Raw genomic sequence first — 23528 nt, forward strand, 5'->3', positions numbered from 1 at the left:
CCTTTACTCGTTGGGTTCCCCTGTGGTGGAATGAACTACCAGCCTCCATCTGAACTGCAGCATCCTTCACAACTTTCAAAAAACAACTCAAAACAAACCTGTTCCCCATTTACTTGACTAACCAATAACTGTCTGACTTGTGTCTAAAAAAACTTGTTGTTCACTCTCCTTTATTACTCCAGCTTTAATCCTCTAGTAGCATGGCCTAAACTAACACTACTGTTTAGTGTGTTGACAAAATGTTTATATGCTCTCCTACTTGTGAGTCGCTTTGGATAAAAGAATCTGCCAAATGAATAAATGTCAATGTAAAAATGTATCCAATTTAAATCCCAATACATTTTTTTCTCTGTATTTGTGAGGATTGTGACAAGTCATGGCATGAATCAAAATTATGAGAAAGTTTTTCATTGTCATAAGATACAAAGTTATTATTATAATGTCGTTAAAAATATTTTTTTCCAAAACCGGGAGAATCGTAGCACTTGTTGTATTCTTACTGTACCTCTTAAGGTCGAAGTAAGAAAATAAAATGACAAACTCCCACGATATAATTCTACTGAGAGTATTGTATAAGCTGTATAATCTATAATGTATAAATAAAGACACAATATAGAAAGTTTCTCTAATATGCCCCAAGGTCTGTATTAACCTGCTGTGTAATAAAAACTAAGTTGAAACACACAGTACTGTATATGTAGAATGAGCAGGCTTGTGTATTTCCCGTGCAACATGAACACTTTCATTATGAATTAGCGAGTGGTCTTTAATTTTAAACTCTACATGAAATGTGTTGTTGTTGTTTATTGGTGCTCTGGGGGGCTATGCATTGCTTCCCCAGATTTTTCTTGGACCCTTCCTAAAATATTCAGCTGACAACTGAAATAATTAAAACGGAAATACTTCTCATTTGTGTCATCATCACATGAGTAGATGTTGAGAATTACCTGTCAGTAGCCTATTCGGTGGTAAAGATGTGAAAGACTTGGAAAGACTGGAACTTTTATCCTTCAGGATTCCTGCTGGGAAAGTAATGTAAAAGTATAAGAGACTGAAGTTCTTTTCCTAAATATTAAATTCTTTGACCTTACCAGATGTCCAGCAGTTAAAATTATTCAACAAACATTAATCGCACACTAATGTAAACGATCACGAGGTGCTTGTTACAACACAAAGGTAGTAAAAGTCTGCCATTTTCCTTACAAAAATGAAAAAGTTTGTACTTTTTCAAGAACATTTTCAGCGAAGCTTTTGTAATTTATGGTAAGAAGTCCTTATTTTTCATGAATCATACAGGTATGTGGATGTGCTTCTCCAGAAGAGGACGCAGGTGAGTTTTACATCATCCTGTCAATCCAGTTTTGACTTTCTCTTTTGGAATAGAAGGCGGTGATGATGATAACGATGACATGGTGTACAGTGCAAGTAAAATAATACAATTATTTTGATTATTTAGACTACAAATTAGATCTGTCATTTTGAATAATCTCAGCCATGTGATGAACATGTGACACTGACAGTTTGTGTGTTAGCAGATGGCAGAAGAAGTCCAGAACGTCTCCCCCCGACTGAAATGATAAGAGAGCAACAGTGAAGTGTGATGTAGTTCAGTTCTGATGAAAGAGACTGTGTGTGATTGTGATTTAACATGTAAGATCAGTGTAATACAAACATGATCAATATTTAGTGAATATCTCCCTGCGGTCAAACACACGCAGCCTTTTGAAAGGTTAAATCAATCAATCAGTTGAATTATTTACAGCGCAGTATCACCAATACTGTTTACAACCAGACTAATGCACTGTTCAATACACTATATTGAGTGGTATGGTTTTGTGTTATATATTATACTTGCTTTCTGAGGGTGATGTAAGTGATGTATGACTGCCATGACGCAGTGCATTAGTTCGATCCGTGACAGTTCTTTGACAGATCAAACTGACGTGTCATGATGTGGGGTGGTGTATGGAATGTAGGCTACAGCAAATCAGTCCAACCAGTTTCTGGGTTATTACCGTAATAAGAACACAGTGCTTTATATATAACACTCACACAACAATAAAACAAAGACAGTGACAGAGTTTCTCACCGTGAAAAGCAAAAGATGGACAGCTGGAGCAGATCAGCCAAACGTCCAGGTAAGACTGCTCTTACACTATGTGTTCATCATTTGTTTGCAATAATTACTCAAATATAACGTGGTGTATTACCGTAGACTAATATTTACACCATTACTGCACACTTTAAACGCATTCTGTGGTTGAATATACTGTGAACTGAGCTGCCTCACTGTTTTCTGACAGATGAAGATAAAAGACGGTCGGTATTCCAAAGAAGAGGAAGCAAACGAAAACCTCCTCCAAACAGTGAGTTATGTCATTGAAAAGAACATAATCACATTACAATTTACAACCCTGGAACTTACTTCTCACCTTGGTTTAATAGATATATACTGTATATATCTTCTTCAGCGTAGAACATTTATGGGTCAATGACGTCGAAGGATTTCTAAGGACAAATAATAATATCTGCTGCAGTTATTCAAACCATTAAGCATGTGGTGCAACATAACATTTAAATGAAGTGATTTTACTGTTTTTAATCTAGATGAATTGGCCATGTCATGTTGTGTCACCGGGATTTATTTTCAAATTAATTCATTTCCTTCACATGCTTAACATTTCTTTAAAAACATGATCTCAGTTGTCAATATTTAAAATGTTTAGAAACAAAGTTTTGGCATTTCTTTGAGCTTTAAAGATCTCTTAATTTTGTTATTAGTTGACAAACTAGTTTTTCAAATCAAACCTGAATATTTTCCCTAAAAATCATATACAACCGATAAACTGTTTTAAAAATACCATTCACTTACTGTATGAGAGATTCATATTTCAGTCTCAGAAATGAGATTGATTTTCTTTTTAATTTAATACAAAGTGTTCGTTATATGTCATTATATGACCTTTACACATTTTATAGTTGGTTTATCCACATTTGTGACCCTGGATCACCAAACCAGTCTTAAGTAGCACGGGAACATTTTTAGTAAAAGACAAAAATACATTGTGTGGGTCAAAATGATTAATTTTTCTTTTATGCCAAAAATCATTAGGATATTAAGTAAAGATCATGTTCCATGAAGATATTTTGTAAATTTCCTACCTTAAATATATCAAAACTTTATTTTTGTGAGTGGATGGTCTGCCACAGTGCCCCTGATTAACAACTTCAAAGGCAATTTTCTCAATATTCCAGAGTTTTAAACGGTTGTATCTCGTCCAGATATTGTCCTATTCTAACAACTCATATATCTATAGAAAGTTTATTTATTCAGCTTTCAGATTATGTAAAAATCTCAATTTCAAAAAATTGACCCATAAGACTGGTTTTGTTGTCCAGGGTCACATTTGTTTATTCTCTATAATTTGATTTGATTGTGCAGAATTCTTTATTTCATGTGCGCATGCGCGTCCATGTGTGTATGCATTTGTGTGTGTGTCTATGTCTGTGTGTGTGTTAGTATGTGTGCATATCATGTGTGTGCGTGTGTCTATGTATGTGTGCATATCGTGTGTGTGTGCGCGCGTGCGCGTGCGTGTGTGTGTGTGTGCGTGCGCATCCGTGTGTGTGTGTCTATGTCTATGTGTGTTAGTACGTGTGCATATTGTGTGTGTGGAGTGTTTTGTGTGTGGGTGTGTCTGTCTTCTGTGTTTTCACCTTTTTCTTGTTTTTGCAGGTACAACTTTAATTGATTTACTTATAGTCAATATGTCTCATGTACAGCTGCTTTGTAACAATGAAAATTATAAAAAGTGCTCTATAAATAAAGTTGAGAGTTGAGTTGATTAAAAGAAGATTTCCTGATTAGAGAGTAGTTTTAAGACTGGAAACTCCCTTATATGAACAAAACATGCAGTTGTAAGAAGAGTCTTACTGCTGAACTGGTTCTCTGGTTCCATCGTTTCACTTTCATTTGACATGAGGCCAAGAGCAACAGTCCTGTACTAAGATTCAGTTATTAAACACTGTGCCAAAGTACGGAGACCGGGAGGGGACATGCTCGTTTCACTTAGTTTTGTTGTGGCCACGAGATGTTACCTCGTGGGAACGCGATATTATGTTGTGGCAACGAGATCAGCTTGTTGAGGTAACGACATCCTTATGTTGTGGCCACGCCATGTGAAGTCGTTCCCTCAAGATCCGATGGTGAGGGAACAACATCCTTTCTCGTGGCCACGACTTAGTATTTTGAGGGAACGACATCCTTATCTTGTGGCCGCGACTTAAATGCGTGCACGTCTATTAGAGCTAACTATCAGAAATAGATAGGACTATAATAATATTTATTTTTAATTAAGATATAGCGCTGAACTAATTAAAAAACACACATTCGTTTCCTTTTAATCGTTTCTATTTTTTCCTGTGATAAATTAATAGGTTTAATTGCGATATGGCTGGGCTGCACAATTAAGTCAAAAGCATATTTTTTACATTATTCCCCTTGATATTGTAATTGTAATTATTAATGATGATTCGTCTTTGCATTTTATAATGATTTCAAGGCTCCAATTTCGGCGCGGGATTGCGCATAATTTAAATCGCCTTAATAATGCGAGAAGTTCCGGCACAAGTGTTGGCCTATTTGCTTAATCTCGGATCAAATAATGAAATAAACATACTGACGAGAACGAAATGAAATCAACATGTGAAACAGTCTGTCTTTACTCTAGAATTTAATAATACAATCTCCGTACCAGCCTTCTCTGTCTTTACGTCAAACTGGCCCATATTGCTTATACTGCGCTTCTGGAGCACTCCATCTTGTCCGAAAAGCAAAGTATGAAGTTATAAGCCTATTTCATACAGAGATCTCGGAAAATGAACTATCGGAAATAGTTCACGCATAATGTGTCCCAGGATTTGTCTCGGGATGTCATATTATCACGCAAAATGTGTTGCAGGATCGTTCGATTTTGGTTCACACTGCCAGTGATTTTCTGGAATGTGTGCGTGCGTTCACACACATATCGTAAAGTTCCAGCAAATATATAACATGTAATGTACTGTGTTACGTGCAAATTTTTTGTGAACGGTTAGGGCTGTCATGGTGATGAAATTTACTTGCGGTGGTTTAGGTGGCTCAATAGCCACTTTCCTTATATTTAGTTCCAAATATAGGCCCAAATAAGTTTTATTGTTGGGTTATTATTAAGTTGTATATATTGTTGCTTTTTAAATGTTAAATAAAGTACTTTATATTTATATATTTATTGGTAATTGCAGAACAACTAAGTACAATAAGAACAGCGCTTTTCTAAGATAATGATTAAGCCCAGCCAGATTATATATAAGATAAATATGAAAAAAATAAAAAATTAAAGCAAATTGTTGTTCAGTGCATTTTTAAAGTGCCTTAATTCAATATATTATGAACGCAACGGAGTCTTAAGGAAGTAAAAATTAGACCGTATTTTTGCAACTGAAATATACAGCAGGGCATTTTAATGTAATATACAGTGATTGTAATAATAGTAATATACAAATATTGAATAATAATAAACGATTAGTGAATGGATGGAAAAAACAGTTTGGTGCAATAGATAGAATTATTTATTGCCACTTTTCATTTGAAAGCTGTCTTGCACCATCGCACGCAATACAATAATAGGCAATTGGTTGTGACACTTGCACTAGAGGGGATACGGTTCGGGTCACTTGGCTGTTGTTGTGCACTATTATTCCAATAATGACACTTGCTTGTTGGTTGACGCGTTTATTCTGGACAGTCTATGGTTGGTTCATTGTACTTTCCATAGACGTAATTTGAGGGTGAGACAGATGGGATATGTCCCCACCACGTTTTGTCGATTGTGTCCCGACCACTTATTGGAAGAAATAAAAAATAAACGTGTGGAAGGTGTGTATAGGGCCATTAACATTTAAAAACGCGCCGTCTGTCGTTGCATACCATCAGACCACCAATGCCGCTTTCAGTGTGTTTGACGCGCGTCTACATTTATAATAAAAAATCTGAGCACACAAAGGCTCGAGTCACACGACATAACACAAACGGCCAGTAAAGAAAAAAGAAAGGCATAACAATCTTAATTCTTTAAAATAAGAGTCATACATGTAACAAACAACAGCGCTTAACTGCACCCTATTGATATGAATTGTCATTATTGTTCTCATTATGCTGTGGCGATCGTCTACAGTATTGCAAGATAAATTAAGTATTTGATGCAAATAATTCGTCATTCGTTACATTTATATAGCTCCTTTCTGAGTACTCAAATGGAAAAAGTAATTTCATAATGTATAGTTCAAAACAAAATTTAAAAGTTCGTTATTTGCTCTCTTTTTTACTAAACGTAGCCGACGCTATTTGCCAATATATACATGACCAAAGTAATAAAAAGTGAAAGTAAGATTTTTTCTTGTCATGAATGAATAAGTCTATATTGTAAAATTAAAATACCTTATGGTAGGGCTGCATGATTAGGGCAAAATCATTACTTGTATAGCCTTGTCTATAGCATTGTCTTTGCAATTATTAATGTTGATAAACTTTACATCGAAATTGTTTAAAACACTTTGTTTGTTTTAAAACTCTGTGAGGCAACTGCATGCCCTATTCTTTATATAAACATTATGCTCCTGAAATAATTGATTATCCTACGGTTGTATCGTCTTAAAAGCATAATAAACTCGTGCTTCTTTCGCGCTATGAATAAATCATTTTTAAATCACATTGTAATGTACCGCAGTCAAGTGCGTAGCTTGGTTTGGGAACCCTGAGAGCTGGAGTCGAAAGCCGCAGCGGAGGAGCTGATGGACAGACCTGTTCTCTCACCGAGAATATAGGCCTATATATATATATATATATATATATTATCTCTTGTATGCAGAATGACAGGCTGTGAATCCAATGGAATCTGAAACACAAAACAAACGTAACGTGCACTCTCCTTGTGCGTTAGCGCACATAGCACATATAAAGTCTTTATTTATCATTATTTCTTCTAGGTTTTGCAGTTAAAACATTTGCCATTACGAGAGAGATGATCAGTAAAGAGGACTCTATTTTACAGTAAAATGCCCAGCTGTATATTTCAGTTGCAAAAATACGGTCTAATTTTTACTTCCTTAAGACTCCGTTGCGTTCATAATATATTGAATTAAGGCACTTTAAAAATGCACTGAACAACAATTTGCTTTAAGTTTTTATTTTTTTTCATATTTATCTTATATATAAGCTGGCTGGGCTTAATCATTATCTTAGAAAAGCGCTGTTCTTATTGTACTTAGTTGTTCTGCAATTACCAATAAATATATAAATATAAAGTACTTTATTTAACATTTAAAAAGCAACAATATATACAACTTAATAATAACCCAACAATAAAACTTATTTGGGCCTATATTTGGAACTAAATATAAGGAAAGTGGCTATTGAGCCACCTAAACCACCGCAAGTAAATTTCATCACCATGACAGCCCTAACCGTTCACAAAAAATTTGCACGTAACACAGTACATTACATGTTATATATTTGCTGGAACTTTACGATATGTGTGTGAACGCACGCACACATTCCAGAAAATCACTGGCAGTGTGAACCAAAATCGAACGATCCTGCAACACATTTTGCGTGATAATATGACATCCCGAGACAAATCCTGGGACACATTATGCGTGAACTATTTCCGATAGTTCATTTTCCGAGATCTCTGTATGAAATAGGCTTATAACTTCATACTTTGCTTTTCGGACAAGATGGAGTGCTCCAGAAGCGCAGTATAAGCAATATGGGCCAGTTTGACGTAAAGACAGAGAAGGCTGGTACGGAGATTGTATTATTAAATTCTAGAGTAAAGACAGACTGTTTCACATGTTGATTTCATTTCGTTCTCGTCAGTATGTTTATTTCATTATTTGATCCGAGATTAAGCAAATAGGCCAACACTTGTGCCGGAACTTCTCGCATTATTAAGGCGATTTAAATTATGCGCAATCCCGCGCCGAAATTGGAGCCTTGAAATCATTATAAAATGCAAAGACGAATCATCATTAATAATTACAATTACAATATCAAGGGGAATAATGTAAAAAATATGCTTTTGACTTAATCGTGCAGGCCAGCCATATCGCAATTAAACCTATTAATTTATCACAGGAAAAAATAGAAACGATTAAAAGGAAACGAATGTGTGTTTTTTAATTAGTTCAGCGCTATATCTTAATTAAAAATAAATATTATTATAGTCCTATCTATTTCTGATAGTTAGCGCTAATAGACGTGCACGCATTTAAGTCGCGGCCACAAGATAAGGATGTCGTTCCCTCAAAATACTAAGTCGTGGCCACGAGAAAGGATGTTGTTCCCTCACCATCGGATCTTGAGGGAACGACTTCACATGGCGTGGCCACAACATAAGGATGTCGTTACCTCAACAAGCTGATCTCGTTGCCACAACATAATATCGCGTTCCCACGAGGTAACATCTCGTGGCCACAACAAAACTAAGTGAAACGAGCATGTCCCCTCCCGGTCTCCGTACCAAAGAATTAATTACATCAATAACTGAAAAATAATGTCAGGAATTTAACAGATTGGTTAAGAAGTGAACCTTTGTTTGTGTAATTCCAGTGCTTGTGACCAAACAAGAGAGAAGAATCTTGCTGTTGGGATTACATACAGATGCCAAAGCCTCCTGTGGAAACATCATCCTGGGGCGCAAGATGTTCTTAGAATGTCCATCTGCCCCGCGACTGTTTGAGAGACATGCTGGGTTGGTGTTAAAGAGACGTCTGATGGTCATCAACACTCCAGACCTGCTCGATCTGGCACACTCCTCCAAAGAGCAAGACGTGAGGGAATGTTTCAACCTGACTTATCCTGGACCTCATGCCCTTCTGCTGGTGCTCAAGTCTGGCACGTTTACAGATCAGGAGAGAGACGCTCTCAAGCTCATTAACAACATTTTTGGTGCAGGGGCATCAGATTTTGTGATTGTCATCATCATGCATGAAGATCAGACGTCTGACGGTACTCAACTTTCTGACGCTGACCACCAGGCCGTGGAGTCTCTACTACAGACCTGCAGACGACCCCCTCATCACCTACGATGGAAAAAAGACCCATCACAGCTGCAGAAACTTCTGGAGAGCATCGAGAAGATGGTGGACGAGAATGGAGGCCGTTGCTTAAAGATATGTGAAGAATCCAAAGTTCCTGGAGAAACAGACGTAGATTGCCAAACATCTAAGGGTAAAGAAATACTTTTATCTGCTGTTTATCTGAACTATGGTAATCCCTTTATTAACAAACAATGCAAAAAATAAGTAAGTTGAGACATGTACCAACCAAGCTGTATCACACAGATCAATCACAAGACCATCCAGGAGCACAAATGGGGCCAAAATCACAGATCTCTTTTAAAGTATGTTCTATAAACTACACCATGTAGCAGATTTAAAATATGACCAAAATATTTTGTTTATTAAAGCAATAAGCCTCCAGAAGCAGTGGGTTACAGTGCATTTTATAACGGCTAAGGGGAAGCGGAGTAAAACGCACCGTAGCCCACTGCTTCACGGCCTTATTGCTTTAATAAAACGGTTATTCCACATGCGCAGCAAGGTTTCATAAGATAAAACACAGCAAATGAGATGTAATTCTTTGAATACAAATATAATTCTTCTGTCAAACAAAGTAGAAACGGTTGCATCCAGAGCCCTGACCAGCCTCCACAAGATTCTCCTACTGTACATCTTTGCAGTCTCTGGACGTTTCAAGCAACTGTAAATGGCCCGCCTCTCCATTCATTCAATTGGGTAATGAGAAAAACACGTATGACGTCAGGCGCTTTTCTGCTCAGAGTAGATTTTTTTCCACTTCAGGCTGTCAGGGCTACATGCAAGGCTTCTGGTGCACATAAACAACAGAAAAAACTTGAAAAAGGTGTCTCTCACTGCAAACCCCCCACAATTCAGGAGATTTTGCAATTTATATGATTTATATCTTATATCGTTTTATAATATAATCAATAATCTGCATGTGTTATAATGTGAATATATAATAAATGTCACGCACATGAAATAAGGACCCAAGAGCAGACGGACGTTTGCAAAGGTTTAATAACAAAACGGGAAAAAGTACAACTAAAGTCCTGTGCGAGAGCGCACGAGAAAGTGACAGCCCAAAACAAAAAGTGAGAACATGGGAAGATCAAACCCGGTCCTGACAATATAGTTCTTCAATGTAACATCTACACATGTAACTGTGCATTTAAAGAGCCCAAGACACCGAGGTTCCAGCCAAAGCCCAGGTGATACAACTGGCCTACATTTTTAACCTGAAGTGTGCAACAAACCCACAGTGGGATGTGTCAAATCCAGATGCAGCGACTGTTGCTAAACAGCAATACACATCCAAAATCTAAACCATGATGCCAGCAAACACTGATACACAATCCACACCATTCTAAAAACATAGACAGACAGGTCACACACGTAAAGCAATACAGTAACTATGAAATGCTCAGTAAGGCAGTTGAACTGGAAATACTTCACAGAGAGTGTAAGCAAGCGTCAAGTATTTATATAAGTGACAAACAGGAAATCATGAGTCTCTGCTGGCTGGACGTACGGATGGCACGGAAATCAAACCAATGATCATGGTGGATTCAAGAAATGTTTGCTATAATCTGATCTTGACATTTGAACATTTCTGATTGTATCTGACATTGAGATCATTTGTGTTTGTCATTGACAGCTGTTGGTGAAGTGAGGATTGTGCTGATTGGAAGAACCGGAGTTGGCAAAAGTGCAACAGGGAACACAATTCTGGGACGAGGTGACGTGTTTGAGTCTGAAGGCTGCATGACTTCAGTGACCAAGAGATGTCAGAGAGAGAGAGGAGAGATGTGTGGACGTGAAGTGACTGTGGTGGACACACCAGGACTCTTTGACACGAGCTTCAGCAATGAAGAGATCCAACTGGAGATGATGAGATGTATTGAGCTCTGTGCTCCTGGACCTCACGTGTTTCTGCTGGTCATCGCTGTCGGCCGGTTCACACAAGAAGAGAGAGAAACCCTTCAACTCATCCAGATGACGTTTGGACAGAAAGCTCAGAGCTACACTATAGTGTTATTCACACAAGGAGACAACCTCGGAGATAAAAGTATTGAAGAATACATTAAGAAAGGTGATCCAGATGTCCATAAACTGATCAGTGACTGTGGAGGAAGATATCATGTGTTTAATAATAGAGATAAAGACCCTCATCAGGTCGAGAGTTTACTGAAGAAGATTGATGAGATGGTGAAGAGTAACAATGGTAGTTTCTACAGTAATGAAATGTTCCAGGAGGCCGAGAGAGCTCTTCAACAAATTGAGCTGTACAAGAAGAAAGAGGAGGAGGTGAAACGACAGATGGAGGCCATTAAAGCCAAATATGAGGCAGATATTCAAGAATATAAAGAGAAACTACAGGAGGAGACCGCAAGGGGGAAAATTCGAGAACTTCTGCTGATGGTGAGAGAGACAAGACAGTCCAAAAAACATCAAACTGAGGCTGAAGACACGGTACATCCTGAACAATTACAATATAAAACTCATCTAGAGAAAGAGAAAATCCAAAAGCAGAAAAATCCAGTTTCAGCAACAACAGACATAGACACAGAGGAGGAGTCAGCACAAGGAGCAACAGGAGGAGAATCTGAACAACAGATAAAGACAAACAAGAAAGCCAGTAGAAGTTTTAGCTTTGTTAACATAACACTGACCAAAAAGTATAGACAGCAGGCTGAAAGGTCCCAGAAGGAACACGAAGGAAAAGAAACAGCAGGTGAAGAACAGGAACAAGAAGAAAGGAAGGATTCTTTCAGCCAACACAGACCCGTGATGAACCCTGAAGATGAGACTGACCCAGAGAAAGAAAACATGTACGTGCCTCAGTTATCTGAAGAGATGAGAGAAACAGTGAAGGATCAAGTTCTTCTTCAGCAGATGAGAGAAATAGAGGAACACCTGAAGAAGATGATGGAGAAGATGAGAATGTACAGAGAGAAGCATGAGAAGCATGCTGAAGAACTCAAGACAAATCAAGAGAGAAATGCAGAAAAAATGAAAGAAAAGAAGAAAAAATTCAAATGTGTCTTTCAGTAACACACACACCTCTACACATCTCCAGTAACTGATGACATTAGAGTTCATGACACAACTGCACATTTCATTATCCTCATAGAATGATGTCATGTCTGATCAACCTCACACTCAACTTGTTGAAGGACTTCAGATTTCACAATGTTCAGATTTTTGTTCTTATCTCATTAATTTCTCCCAATAATAAGACACATTATCAACAGCAGATAGTTTTGAAAGGTGTGATCAGTAGTTCAGCAAATCATGGCCGTCATCTCTCGCTCTTCTTGAACAACACTATGCTGTTAGCCACTGGCTGTGTGTGTGGGTCATTTCATCTGTTCTCCGGTTCTCTTTAAACTTAGAGGACATCCTGTAATCCAACCCCTGCACCGTGTGTCCATGCGTCTGTTTTGGACTTTTATTGTCACGGTAGAAACAAAATCTTTTTTTGTCATGTTTTCAGAAATGAGCAATTTTAAGATTTCTTTTGATTACGACCATGTTGAGACAAAGGGGACCGTGTTTGAGCCCCTATTGAACTGCTACAGTATAAGTGATTATATGTAAGTAGATCAGCGCTGGATTCGTTTAATCTTGGAATTTTGGTCAATTTATGAATGATTGGTGGTGATCTTTTGCACGTCATTGATGAACAAACATCACGAGACACAACAGTTTTTCATCTGTTATTATAATACTTATGGTTATTGTACGTGGATAAAACTGTGATGTCATCTCTGTGCTCTGGATAGCAGTGTTCCCAAAGACAGGTTTGGTTTGGACGCGGATGGGTTTGTGTTTCATGTAGCCGAAGAACATTCACGTGGTGTTTAATGTGGATGAATACAGCGATTAATCTTCCACTTCTGTCTTTCTAAACCTCCTGTCGAAACACACGGCAAGTCTGTGTATCAATACACTTCTTTCATACCACAAAATTGTCTTTGTTTCCACTGTACTGGGTTTTGATTTTGCTTTCATTTTCTCACGTAGGGCCAAATCTGAACCGAGACATAGACTAACATCAATCTATTTGATATCAGATTTTTCCTTTGATCTTTTGTTACCAGTTTACTTGTCATTTAATCACGTGGTAAGTTGATACATAACATGTAGATTGGTGGAATGTCTAACGTTTTTTGATTTGTGAAACAGATATCCGACTGGAGGACACAGTCCTGATGGGACTCGAGCGAACTGACCTCTCTCTCACTTTAATATTCAAAGTTATTTACATTCTACTGCCAAAACGATTACGTATGCTAAACATCCAAATATAACAAATGGCTCATTCTCACAGAACCATTGAAACACCATGGTGTTAATTATTTAATTATTTATTACTGTAGTAATTGACTTCTCTACCTTGCAAGAAAAAATGAACAAAGGAATGAATTGTTTTGTATTTTATTGCATTTTTTGCTGAAGATATCATTACTGTAACACTTCCAGCTGTGTAAGAATAACATTTAATTATTCAAAAAAAAGGATTGAATGTTCTAGATGTTCTTAAATAAGACACATAACTCTCTGTAACCATTTAAAGGACTGTTTACACACAGAGATCTTTACATTAAACTTTAAACATTATGGCTTCTCTTTTTTAGCAAAACATGCTATGGTATTGATATTTTAAACTGCGGTAATGGGATTTTTAAGTCTTGTTTTGAAATAATTGTCATAAGAGTCTTCAGAGCGGCTAAAGCTGGTTCATCTGTCACTAAAGAGTGCTGGAAGGAGACGGGCGAGGTGGCAGAGAGAGACATCACACTTGTGGATACACCCGGTCTGTTCGACACAGATATTTCAGAGGAGAATCTCAAGCACGAGATCAGTAAATGTGTGAACATGACGGCACCTGGACCTCACGCCATCGTTCTGGTCATTCAGCCGGGTCCATTCACAGAGGAGGAGAGAAGGTCTGTGGAGAAGATCAGAGCAATCTTTGGAGAAGAAGCAGATAAACACACGATCATCCTCTTCACTCACGGTGATGAACTGACAGACAGCATCGAGCAGACGCTGAGTGAAGCGCGACATGATTTAAGACACGTCATAGATCAATGTGGAGGAGGATATCATGTGTTTGACAACACAAACATCAATGATCGCAGTCAGGTGGTTGAGCTTCTGGAGAAAGTTGATAAGATGTTGCTCGTGAATGGAGACGAGTATTACACCAGCGCCATGTTTCACGGTGTTGAAGAGATGCTTCGGGTCAAAGAGGAAGAGTTAAAGAAACACTACAGTCAGATTATACTGGACTTAACAGAGACGTTTAATGAAGAGAAGAGAGAACTGCAGGACACCATTGAAAAACTCAAACGATCAGGGCAGGAAAAGGATGTGAAAATGAAACGGTTGGAGGTTTTAATGAAGGAGAAAATCTTGGCCGAGTCTAAGCGGCATTATGAGCAGAAACACAAGACTGCAAGACAGGAAGCAGAAGAGACGCAAATGAAAGAAAACATCCCAGAACAAATCACTAAACTACGAAAGCTTCGTGTCTGACATATTTTACACTTCTCTTTGACTAAAATTAGCAGCCACAAATATTAATGAAATTTAATCTGTCAAGATAATGTCTTATAGGCCTTCTTAATAATCAGCATAATATACATGAATGTAAGTAGCCTAAAATAAACACACCAACTTAATCGAAGAAGAAATAATGAACAGGGACTTTATGCAGACCTCTGGAGGATTGGCCTATACACGGTTAATGGAGGATTTATGGTTCAGACGGTTTTTATTTATTTATTTGTGCCTTGTTGTCCGCGGAAAAACGAGTAAGGTATTAATAATAATAATAAATATATTTATATATATATAGGTGTTTCTGCAACTACGGGCACTTTTGACTCTCCAAAAATACAAAATCAACCCCTATGAATTTTTTTATTTTAATCACCAGAGTCTGTAATACATATAAAACGGTCAACAAAAGAGTCATTAAGATTTTAATATTTGTAATTTCATACAGTAAACATCGAAAATGTGCTGCGGTAAAGACATGTTGCGGAAATGACATTTTTGATAATATTGCAGTTAACTGGCAGCTAGCAAGCTCTACTACATGAGTTTGGACTCTTAGCATCTTAATATACACGAGTTAAACGGTAATATACATTTATTTTTCAGATGTAGTTTAAAGTTCATAATTACTAAGCTGCATGGTAAGGACACACAATAAATACTGACACAAGATGATGTTTATCTTATATTTTGGGGATCTTGTGAGTGAGGTAATGGGGTGGCCTAATCTGTCAGCAATGTGCTCATTTCTGTTTCCATAGAAACTAGACTTGTTTGTCTTTGATAAAATGTCTTAAAAAAGCCGTTTTTCATTGTTGCACTAAGCACTCAAAAGTGTGGTACAGACACATTTACTTGAAGAAATCTTTAAAATGATCAGTAAATAAAAAACAAATTAAGATGCTGTTAATTAACATGTATATTAAACAATTCCTTTTCAAATAAGGTCAAATTGTAATTCAATTAACTTATGTTAAGTATTTTAACATTGTGACCAGAGTTGTGGGACATGAACAAAAATGGTGTTTGGACCTATACATGCTTCATAATTTTATATTAAATCACATTAACCAGATATTCATTATATTTTGTCAAGGTGTGTGATGACACTGTGACTATATCTATAAAGCATCATATGACAAATTTTGACATGAATCTAAAATTTCACTGCTGGGACTTAAAAGTGCCTGTAGTTGCAGAAACACCAACATATAAAATATCCCTTGTGAAAATTAACCATGGCTTCCATAGTGACTATAGTTTTTTAAAACCCTGTTTTTTTGTTGTTTTAATTGTAGTAAAACTGGTTATTTTTCGTAAGGGATATTGTGTTTTGTAGTTGAGATTGTGACAGACTTGTAAAGACGTGTTCGTCTGCTCCTGCTCCACCACGTGTTTTCATTAGTCTGAATCACCTTGTGATGTATTATTTAATTTTTCATGTCGTGTCAATCTCTGTAATATGCTTTATAAAAGCACACCCATAAACAAACTGGCCCCATTTTATGTCATTTGTGAATCTCAAATAATGTGTTTTCATTCTGACACAGAAATGATCTGCTTTGTTCGAAACACAATAATAGAAAATAACTATTTAAAAGAAGTGCAACAATATTCAATATGATGAAGATTTAAAAGCATAGCAATTTTAAGTCCTTACTAATGTTCATGTTTATTTAAAACAAGTGACAAATGTAGGACATCTCTGTGCATATACAGAATAAATAAAAAACAAAAACAATAATTTGCTATTACTCATGTTTTGGTCTGTATTTTTGGGTTAATCTCATGCTACCTTTGGAAGGTATCCTTCAAAAACCTTTAAATGCAGTGTAACTCCAAACCACTGTCAGAAAAAAGGTACAAAACCTGCCACTGGGGTAGAACCCTTTGAAAAACTTGTTTTGTGAGTGCATATTGGCACTTCAGAGGTACATATTGGGACCAAATGTGCACTTATCTGTACATAAATGATACATATTTGGACCTTTTCAAAGGGTGCCATCCCAGTGACCGTTTGTTTTCTAACGGTGTTTGGTGTTTTAGTTCATTTATGATTTAGTAGCCATCTGGTAACAACAGACATCCCAATATGCACGCTAACAGTATTTTCTTGAATTCTGCAGATCATTTCGAGTCAGTCGTGCTATGGAGGGCGCGGAAGAGAACACATCTTCTGATCTGCATTATAAAGTCATTCTACTGGGGAGAACCGGAGCAGGGAAAAGTGCCACAGGAAACACCATATTGGGAAGAAAGGCTTTCGTTTCAAAGAAGAGTTTCAGAACTGTGACACAAGAGGTGCAAAGTGACAGCGTGACCATCGATGGAGTGAAACTTACAATCTATGACACGCCAGGATTCTTTGACCCAGAAACCGAGCGGAGCCCTGCAGTGATGTTCAGAAGAGAGGGGTTTCCAGAGTTAGACTCAACAGAGCCGCTCGTGATTCTGCTGGTGATCACAACCGACAGATTCACCGCAGAAGAGAAGGACACGGTTGAGTCTATTGAAGATTTCTTACCAGACTGGCTGATAAAAAACACCTGGATCATTTTCACCAGAGGAGATGAGCTGGAGAGGGACGGAGACACAATAGAAACCTTAATAGACGAATCACAGGATCTGAAAGCAGTTGTTCAGAGATTTGAGAACAGATACTTTGTCTTTAATAATGTTGCACAGGGTCCAAATCATCCGGACGTGAAAAGGTTAATGGATGTTATAAGAACTGTACAGCCTTTAGGTGAGAGATGAGAAGCTCAAGATACCTTATGTATTCATATCATTAGTCCATCTCTTAAATAAAGTATGCTATGAAAAGCATGCTGAATAAATGTATACGTTATGTATTATTGTATTGACTGTGTATGTTTTGCTGTATTTCTGTGTGAACAGCACCAGAGACTAAGCCGTTTCTTCAGAGACAGATTCCAGCGGAGCATGAACGTCACTCCAGTGAGAGAAGATTGATTTTACTGGGGAGAACAGGAGCTGGAAAGAGTGCAACTGGAAACACTTTACTGGGAGATAAAGTATTTAAGTCTGAACACAGCTTCAGTTCAGTGACACAACACTGTGACATTCACAAAGCAGTAGTTTCACAGAAACAGGTCTCGGTTGTTGACACTCCTGGGTTTTTAGATTTAACTTCAAGGCCTGAAGATTTAGCAGAAGAAATGGGCAAAAGTGTTTGGTTGTGCAGTGCAGGACCTCATGCTTTCCTGTATGTGGTGTCAGCAACACAAAGAATGAGCACTGAAGATGAAAATGACATCAAAAACATCAAAAGCATATATGGAGAAGAAGAAGTAAAGTACACAATCCCTGTGTTCACTCACTGTGATCAGCTGGATGGAAGGAGTGTAGAAGATCTTCTCCAACAGAACGAGGTGCTCAGTAGATTTGTTCAGCGGTGTGGAGGGAGATATCACACCATGAACAATAAAGACATCAGAAACAGAAGACAGGTGACCAGACTGCTGCACAAGATTGATGAAATGTTAGAAGAGAACGGAGGAGGACACTACACCAATGAGATGTTTCAGCACGCACAGAAATGTGGACAAGATGAGAACGATGATGATGAAGACATCTCAGGCAATGATGAGAAGATGCAGTGTGCACAGAATGAGAGTAGTCCCAGCCATGATGAAGCCAGTGAGACAGTGCAGGGAACAAAGGAAAGCTGGTTAGGAAGAGTGTGGAGGAGAGTCAGAGGTTCCTTTAGGAAATTCATGAATAGATTCAGGAGGCATTTTGATGCTGTAGCTCAGTTTTTGTATTCTCTTGCTCAGAGGATTATTGATTTTGTAACAAATCTATCAAGGACATCAGAAACAAAACAAGACCGTTCATCAAGTGGTCAACGATGTCAGAGTAAACATCTCGCTCTCAATCCAATTGCAAAGAAGTGACATCAGTAAAAACAGTTAAAAAAAAAAGTTCAATCTGATCTGATACCACTGAAATGTCTGTCTGTTGCTACGTTTGTTTGTTTTTATCTATTAATATGACTGATGTTTTTCTGTATATTGTGTATGCCAATCATTTTAACTGTATTTTGGGTGACGTGTAACTTTCTGTCCAGGGATAATTTTCTGCCTGGTTAATTCTGGCATGTTTAAAGAACGCACATTTATGTTCGTTTTAAATAAACAATAAAAAATATATAATTACAGTATGTCATAATCATTTGTCTTTGAATTTGCATTAAGAACATGTTTGTGTCATAGTTGTTAAGTATTAATTTCAGACTCTAAAAATGTTTGGATACTTTTCAACCCTTGGTCAAATGTGGGCATCGTCTTGGTTTTGTCCATGTTTTAATCCATCATATTTTAGAGTGCAGTGTGTTCCCATAATGCATTTCATATCTTCATCATCATAACAATTCTTGTGTTTGTGTGTCTGTCTGTGTGCTTGTGTAGAGATCAGGATGTGTCTGTTTTCTCTGTTTAGATAAGCAGGAAGCAGAGCCCTTTCAGCCTTTCAAAATCTCACGTATGACATTTCCCAGCATGCACTGGGCTGCAGCTCCCTGGTTCTCTAGAGGTTTTTCTGTAAGAAACGGTGAGGAATACAAGTGAAATGTATCAAGTCATCGTATAGAGTCATGGGATGTGAGGTGTTCTTCAGGTTCACACAGACACATGTCAGAGGAGAAGATGACCTGAAGGAGCACCTCCTGAGTCGGGACAAGAGAAAAGTATCGGCTGAATGAAGACATCTCAGAAAACACCGCAACAAACTCAAAGGGAAACTTTCTGAATTCACTCAGTGCTGAAGGTTATTGATAGAAGAACCAACAGGTGTGACTCTCATGGAATAAACATTTAAATAAAAGAAATGCCTGCAGTTCTGACCTGACATGTCCACTGGGTGGCGCTAAAGGCGTAATTATCTCCGGGGTTAAGCATGTTACATGAAGTGCAGGAGTTTCTATCAGATACATCAAGTGTGATCATCCTCATGTGAGGGACCCGTAAGCATAAACACCCCATTTATACACAGAAAGAAATAACATTATTCATCTAAAATGAATTCCTAATAAATCACATTATTATATATTTTTTCATTACTCTAATGTCCTGTAAATGTAGTAATTATTTGTGTAGTCTATTTATTTAATTTTAATCAAAATCTTATTTGTATTAATCAAAATGTATTTATTTAAATCCATTTAGTAGATTGGTCACTTTTTGTTGTTGCATTTTTATCTGCTTTTTCCTTGTTTTAATGGTTATTCTCTAGATGTTTATGCGTCTCCTCTGTTACTGCCCTGTTAAACCCTGCTGTGGGTTTTACTCTTTAGAGAAAACATGAAAAATAAGAAAGATGTCCTATATAGTTTATGTCAAATATGGTGCAAATGAATATACGGTATGTTGCAGATCAATCTTGATGTGTTGGGAACGATCATCTTTTGGTCATTATTAAGACATCGGCATATACACCTTTAACTCTGACAGTCTCCGTGGACATCCAGCCTACAAAGTGAAGAGTAGCCTATAGGATGGTCACTACCGAGTGCACGACTTCTCATGACATTCTTCAGTATTTTAAGCCTTTGCGCAGGTGAGTCCAGTGCTGCGAGTTTGTTTTCTGTTCACTGGTATATGAACGTGTATGTTTGTGCAAAATATAATAGTTACAATTAATAATCATTTCGCGTCTTCCGTGCACGTGACCTGCTTTTTGTACATGCGTGAACCGTGAGGAGCGTTTCGCCATTACAGTGTGAAGAAGAGTTCGGTTTTCAGCGCTTAATCTGAGAAATGTCATCAAGTACCACAACTGAGTCACGAGGTAAACTTTACTGTAGTTTAATCTTCAGTTATTTGTTTTTTACTGTATGTGGTTTTCCTTCCATAGATTCCGGGTTCTGTTTTACTTTCGATTTGAAATGCGCTCTGTTTCCTGTTGGGTCTGAAAACAAGCGTAACTTTCTTGATCGGAATTAACTAAACGTGCGTGCGCGTGTTATTTGTTTGTACATTTTAACTGTGTTGCAATTCTGTTTCTCAACCCTTTCAGGCTCGAGGAGAGGCAGGAGAGACAGCTTTGAAAGTGACCGTCCAAACAGTGAGTTTATGTCAACAAATCATACAGATCTATTAATTGTTTGCTTTTTAATTAGGGAAATATTGTTTTATTTGACTTTATAATTAAAAAAAACTGTTTCACTTTAAATAGAAAATACACAAAAAATTCCTGGTATGTTAGGCCTATATCAATTTCATTTCTCTGTTCAGTGTCCGTGAGGAGGATGGTTCTGGTAGGAAAGACTGGAGCTGGTAAAAGATCTTCAGGAAACACAGTTCTGGGCAGAAGAGACTTCAGAGCGGCTAAAGATGATTCATCTGTCACTAAAGAGTGCTGGAAGGAGACGGGCGAGGTGGCAGAGAGAGACATCACACTTGTGGATACACCCGGTCTGTTCGACACAGATATTTCAGAGGAGAATCTCAAGCATGAGATCAGTAAATGTGTGAACATGACGGCACCTGGACCTCACGCCATCGTTCTGGTCATTCAGCCGGGTCCATTCACAGAGGAGGAGAGAAGGTCTGTGGAGAAGATCAGAGCAATATTTGGAGAAGAAGCAGATAAACACACGATCATCCTCTTCACTCACGGTGATGAACTGACGAGCACTGTCGAGGAATACCTCAGTGAAGTCAATAAAGATCTGAAGGAAGTGTTGAGACGCTGTGGAGGACGCTATCATGTCTTCAATAATAATGAAACTGAAGACCGTATGCAGGTTCTGGAGTTCCTGGAGAAAGTGGATGAGATGGTGGCTGTTAATGGAGGTGGATTTTACACCAATGACTCTTATCAGAGTGTGGAGCAAACACTGAAGAAGAAAGAAGAAGAACTCCGGCAATCATATGAGAAAAAACTACAAGACATGCAGATGAAACTAGAATCAAACTTTCATGAAGAAAAGAGAAAACTACAGACGACCGTTGATGCACTAACTGCTTCTAATGAAGACAAAGAGAAGAAGATCAGAGAGTTGGAGGAACTGAATCTGAGAAACAGACTCAGAATGACCGAGTACAAGCGTTATTATGAGACAAAGATCAGAGAGGTCAGACAAGAAGAAGAACTGACTCAGATGAATGAAAGCATGTTAACGTCGATCCTCAGAGAGTTTCAAAACATCCAACTCTCACAACTTTGTTTTATGCCTTTACACCGCACATGATTTTATTATCACTTGTAAACAACATTATTATGTCTCTTGAACGGGAACATTATTAGAAACATTTGTTTACATATTGTATGTACATGTATACAAGTCTTTTTTAATGGTTGTAGAATCAATAACATGTTCTTCTGTCTGCTGTATCAAAGTCTCTTGAGGTCAGTTATTATAACCCATGCAGAAAAAACTCCCTCGACTTGAATGAGAAAGATAGAAATCTTCAAGACTTTTAATTTAGGATTACATTTCAATTATAAATGAACCAAGAATCAAATCTTATACCAACAGTATTAAAACTGTGTGTCTGAGCTCAAACTGTCCTATTCACGAGTCGCCCGTCTCGACTATAATGCTTCAATCTGAACTCGCACCTTCGTCACATTAGATTTGTGTTGGTTTGTTTTTTTTGTATAAATATTTATACATACATTATTTGCCTTCATTAGATCATAACTGACTGAGCAACAAGACCTCTTCTCAGGATTTCTCAGATGCAGTTTTCTTTTACCAGAAAAAGATATCAAGAAAAGATGAGGCACATAGAGACTGTGCTAATGCAATCCATTTAATAGGATGACAAAACTGAATAATCAATAAATCACTTATTTAATTAATGTCATTATTTATGATGACACTAAGGGATGCTGTGCAGCAAAATTCAGTGTACATCTACAATAAGGACCCTTATACACTGTAAAAGAAATTCCGTAGAAAACGAACATTTTCTGTAAACAGAAAAACAGAAATATACCCTAAAATATTATTTTGTTGTAAAATTATAGGATATAAAGATATTTATTAAATTGTTTTCCACATTTTTATTCTAAATGTGTCGTCTTGTTCTGTAATTTTATAGTTTTTGACCTTAATTCAAAAATAAACTGTAAAAAAAGAAATCTTGTTTAGAAAAACTGACATTTTCTGCCAGCTGGGCGGCAGAAATAAACTGTAAAATAACGGGTTTTCCTTGTAAAATTGCACTTTCCCTGTTTTTCTTGTAAATTTACAATCTATAATCTGTAAATCTGTAAAAAATAACTGAAAAAAAGTCTGTACATTTTTACAGTGTAGCCTACTGTACATATGTGTCATTTTTGGTGATTTGCTGTTTTGTACATAAGATCATCCTACAGTGTAAAGAACATTATGTGAAAATATAACCCTGGTATCTTTCATATTGACTGAGTAATGCCATGTCAAAGATTGAGATCATAGTGAAATTAATGCTTGAAATCAAACTTGATGATCCTCAACCCCATTACATTATGAGACTTTAGCTTGGATTTCACAGATAGAGTCACATATAACACACAACTTTATTCTAAACAAAATATATTCTGTGCCACCATAATTGCTGTCTAACTAAGACTGTTTTTCGGGATACATTTTCAAGATTGTGAATAATATCTCCTCTAAATATCTTAGTTATACTGTAACCCGATTGTAAAACAGATCCCAAATATTGTTATTGGAGGTATTAATATTATGGATAGAAAATGTAATAATTTTCATTTTTAGAAACTGCCTCACCCAAAATTTTAGTTGTTGTCCAAAATGGAAGCAATTTTTTTACATATACTCCATTGACAAAATATGGTGAGTGTGTAATAGTTTTTATTGCCCAATA

At 37.2% G+C, this 23528-nt stretch overlaps 4 protein-coding genes across 4 annotated transcripts; all 4 read left to right on the forward strand.

The window, feature by feature from the left end:
* Positions 1-1431: 1431 nt before the first annotated feature.
* Positions 1432-13707, forward strand: LOC130549682 (GTPase IMAP family member 8-like). The gene is made up of 4 exons (XM_057326984.1): positions 1432-2138; positions 2304-2366; positions 8651-9271; positions 10778-13707. The coding sequence occupies exons 1-4, from the start codon at positions 2105-2107 to the stop codon at positions 12172-12174; spliced, it is 2115 nt and encodes a 704-aa protein (XP_057182967.1). The 5' UTR covers positions 1432-2104; the 3' UTR covers positions 12175-13707.
* On the forward strand, positions 13437-14846 carry LOC130549680 (GTPase IMAP family member 7-like). The gene is made up of 2 exons (XM_057326983.1): positions 13437-13471; positions 13761-14846. Exons 1-2 carry the CDS (start codon positions 13437-13439, stop codon positions 14662-14664), a joined length of 939 nt encoding a protein of 312 aa, XP_057182966.1. The 3' UTR covers positions 14665-14846.
* Positions 14847-16523: 1677 nt separating this feature from the next.
* On the forward strand, positions 16524-18868 carry LOC130549684 (GTPase IMAP family member 8-like). The gene is made up of 2 exons (XM_057326990.1): positions 16524-17434; positions 17587-18868. Exons 1-2 carry the CDS (start codon positions 16837-16839, stop codon positions 18603-18605), a joined length of 1617 nt encoding a protein of 538 aa, XP_057182973.1. The 5' UTR covers positions 16524-16836; the 3' UTR covers positions 18606-18868.
* Positions 18869-20260: 1392 nt separating this feature from the next.
* Positions 20261-23099, forward strand: LOC130549685 (GTPase IMAP family member 7-like). The gene is made up of 3 exons (XM_057326991.1): positions 20261-20496; positions 20725-20772; positions 20943-23099. The coding sequence occupies exons 1-3, from the start codon at positions 20466-20468 to the stop codon at positions 21899-21901; spliced, it is 1038 nt and encodes a 345-aa protein (XP_057182974.1). The 5' UTR covers positions 20261-20465; the 3' UTR covers positions 21902-23099.
* Positions 23100-23528: the final 429 nt, after the last annotated feature.

Source organism: Triplophysa rosa, unplaced genomic scaffold, assembly GCF_024868665.1.
Source record: "Triplophysa rosa unplaced genomic scaffold, Trosa_1v2 scaffold148_ERROPOS969806, whole genome shotgun sequence".
Lineage (NCBI taxonomy): Eukaryota > Metazoa > Chordata > Actinopteri > Cypriniformes > Nemacheilidae > Triplophysa > Triplophysa rosa.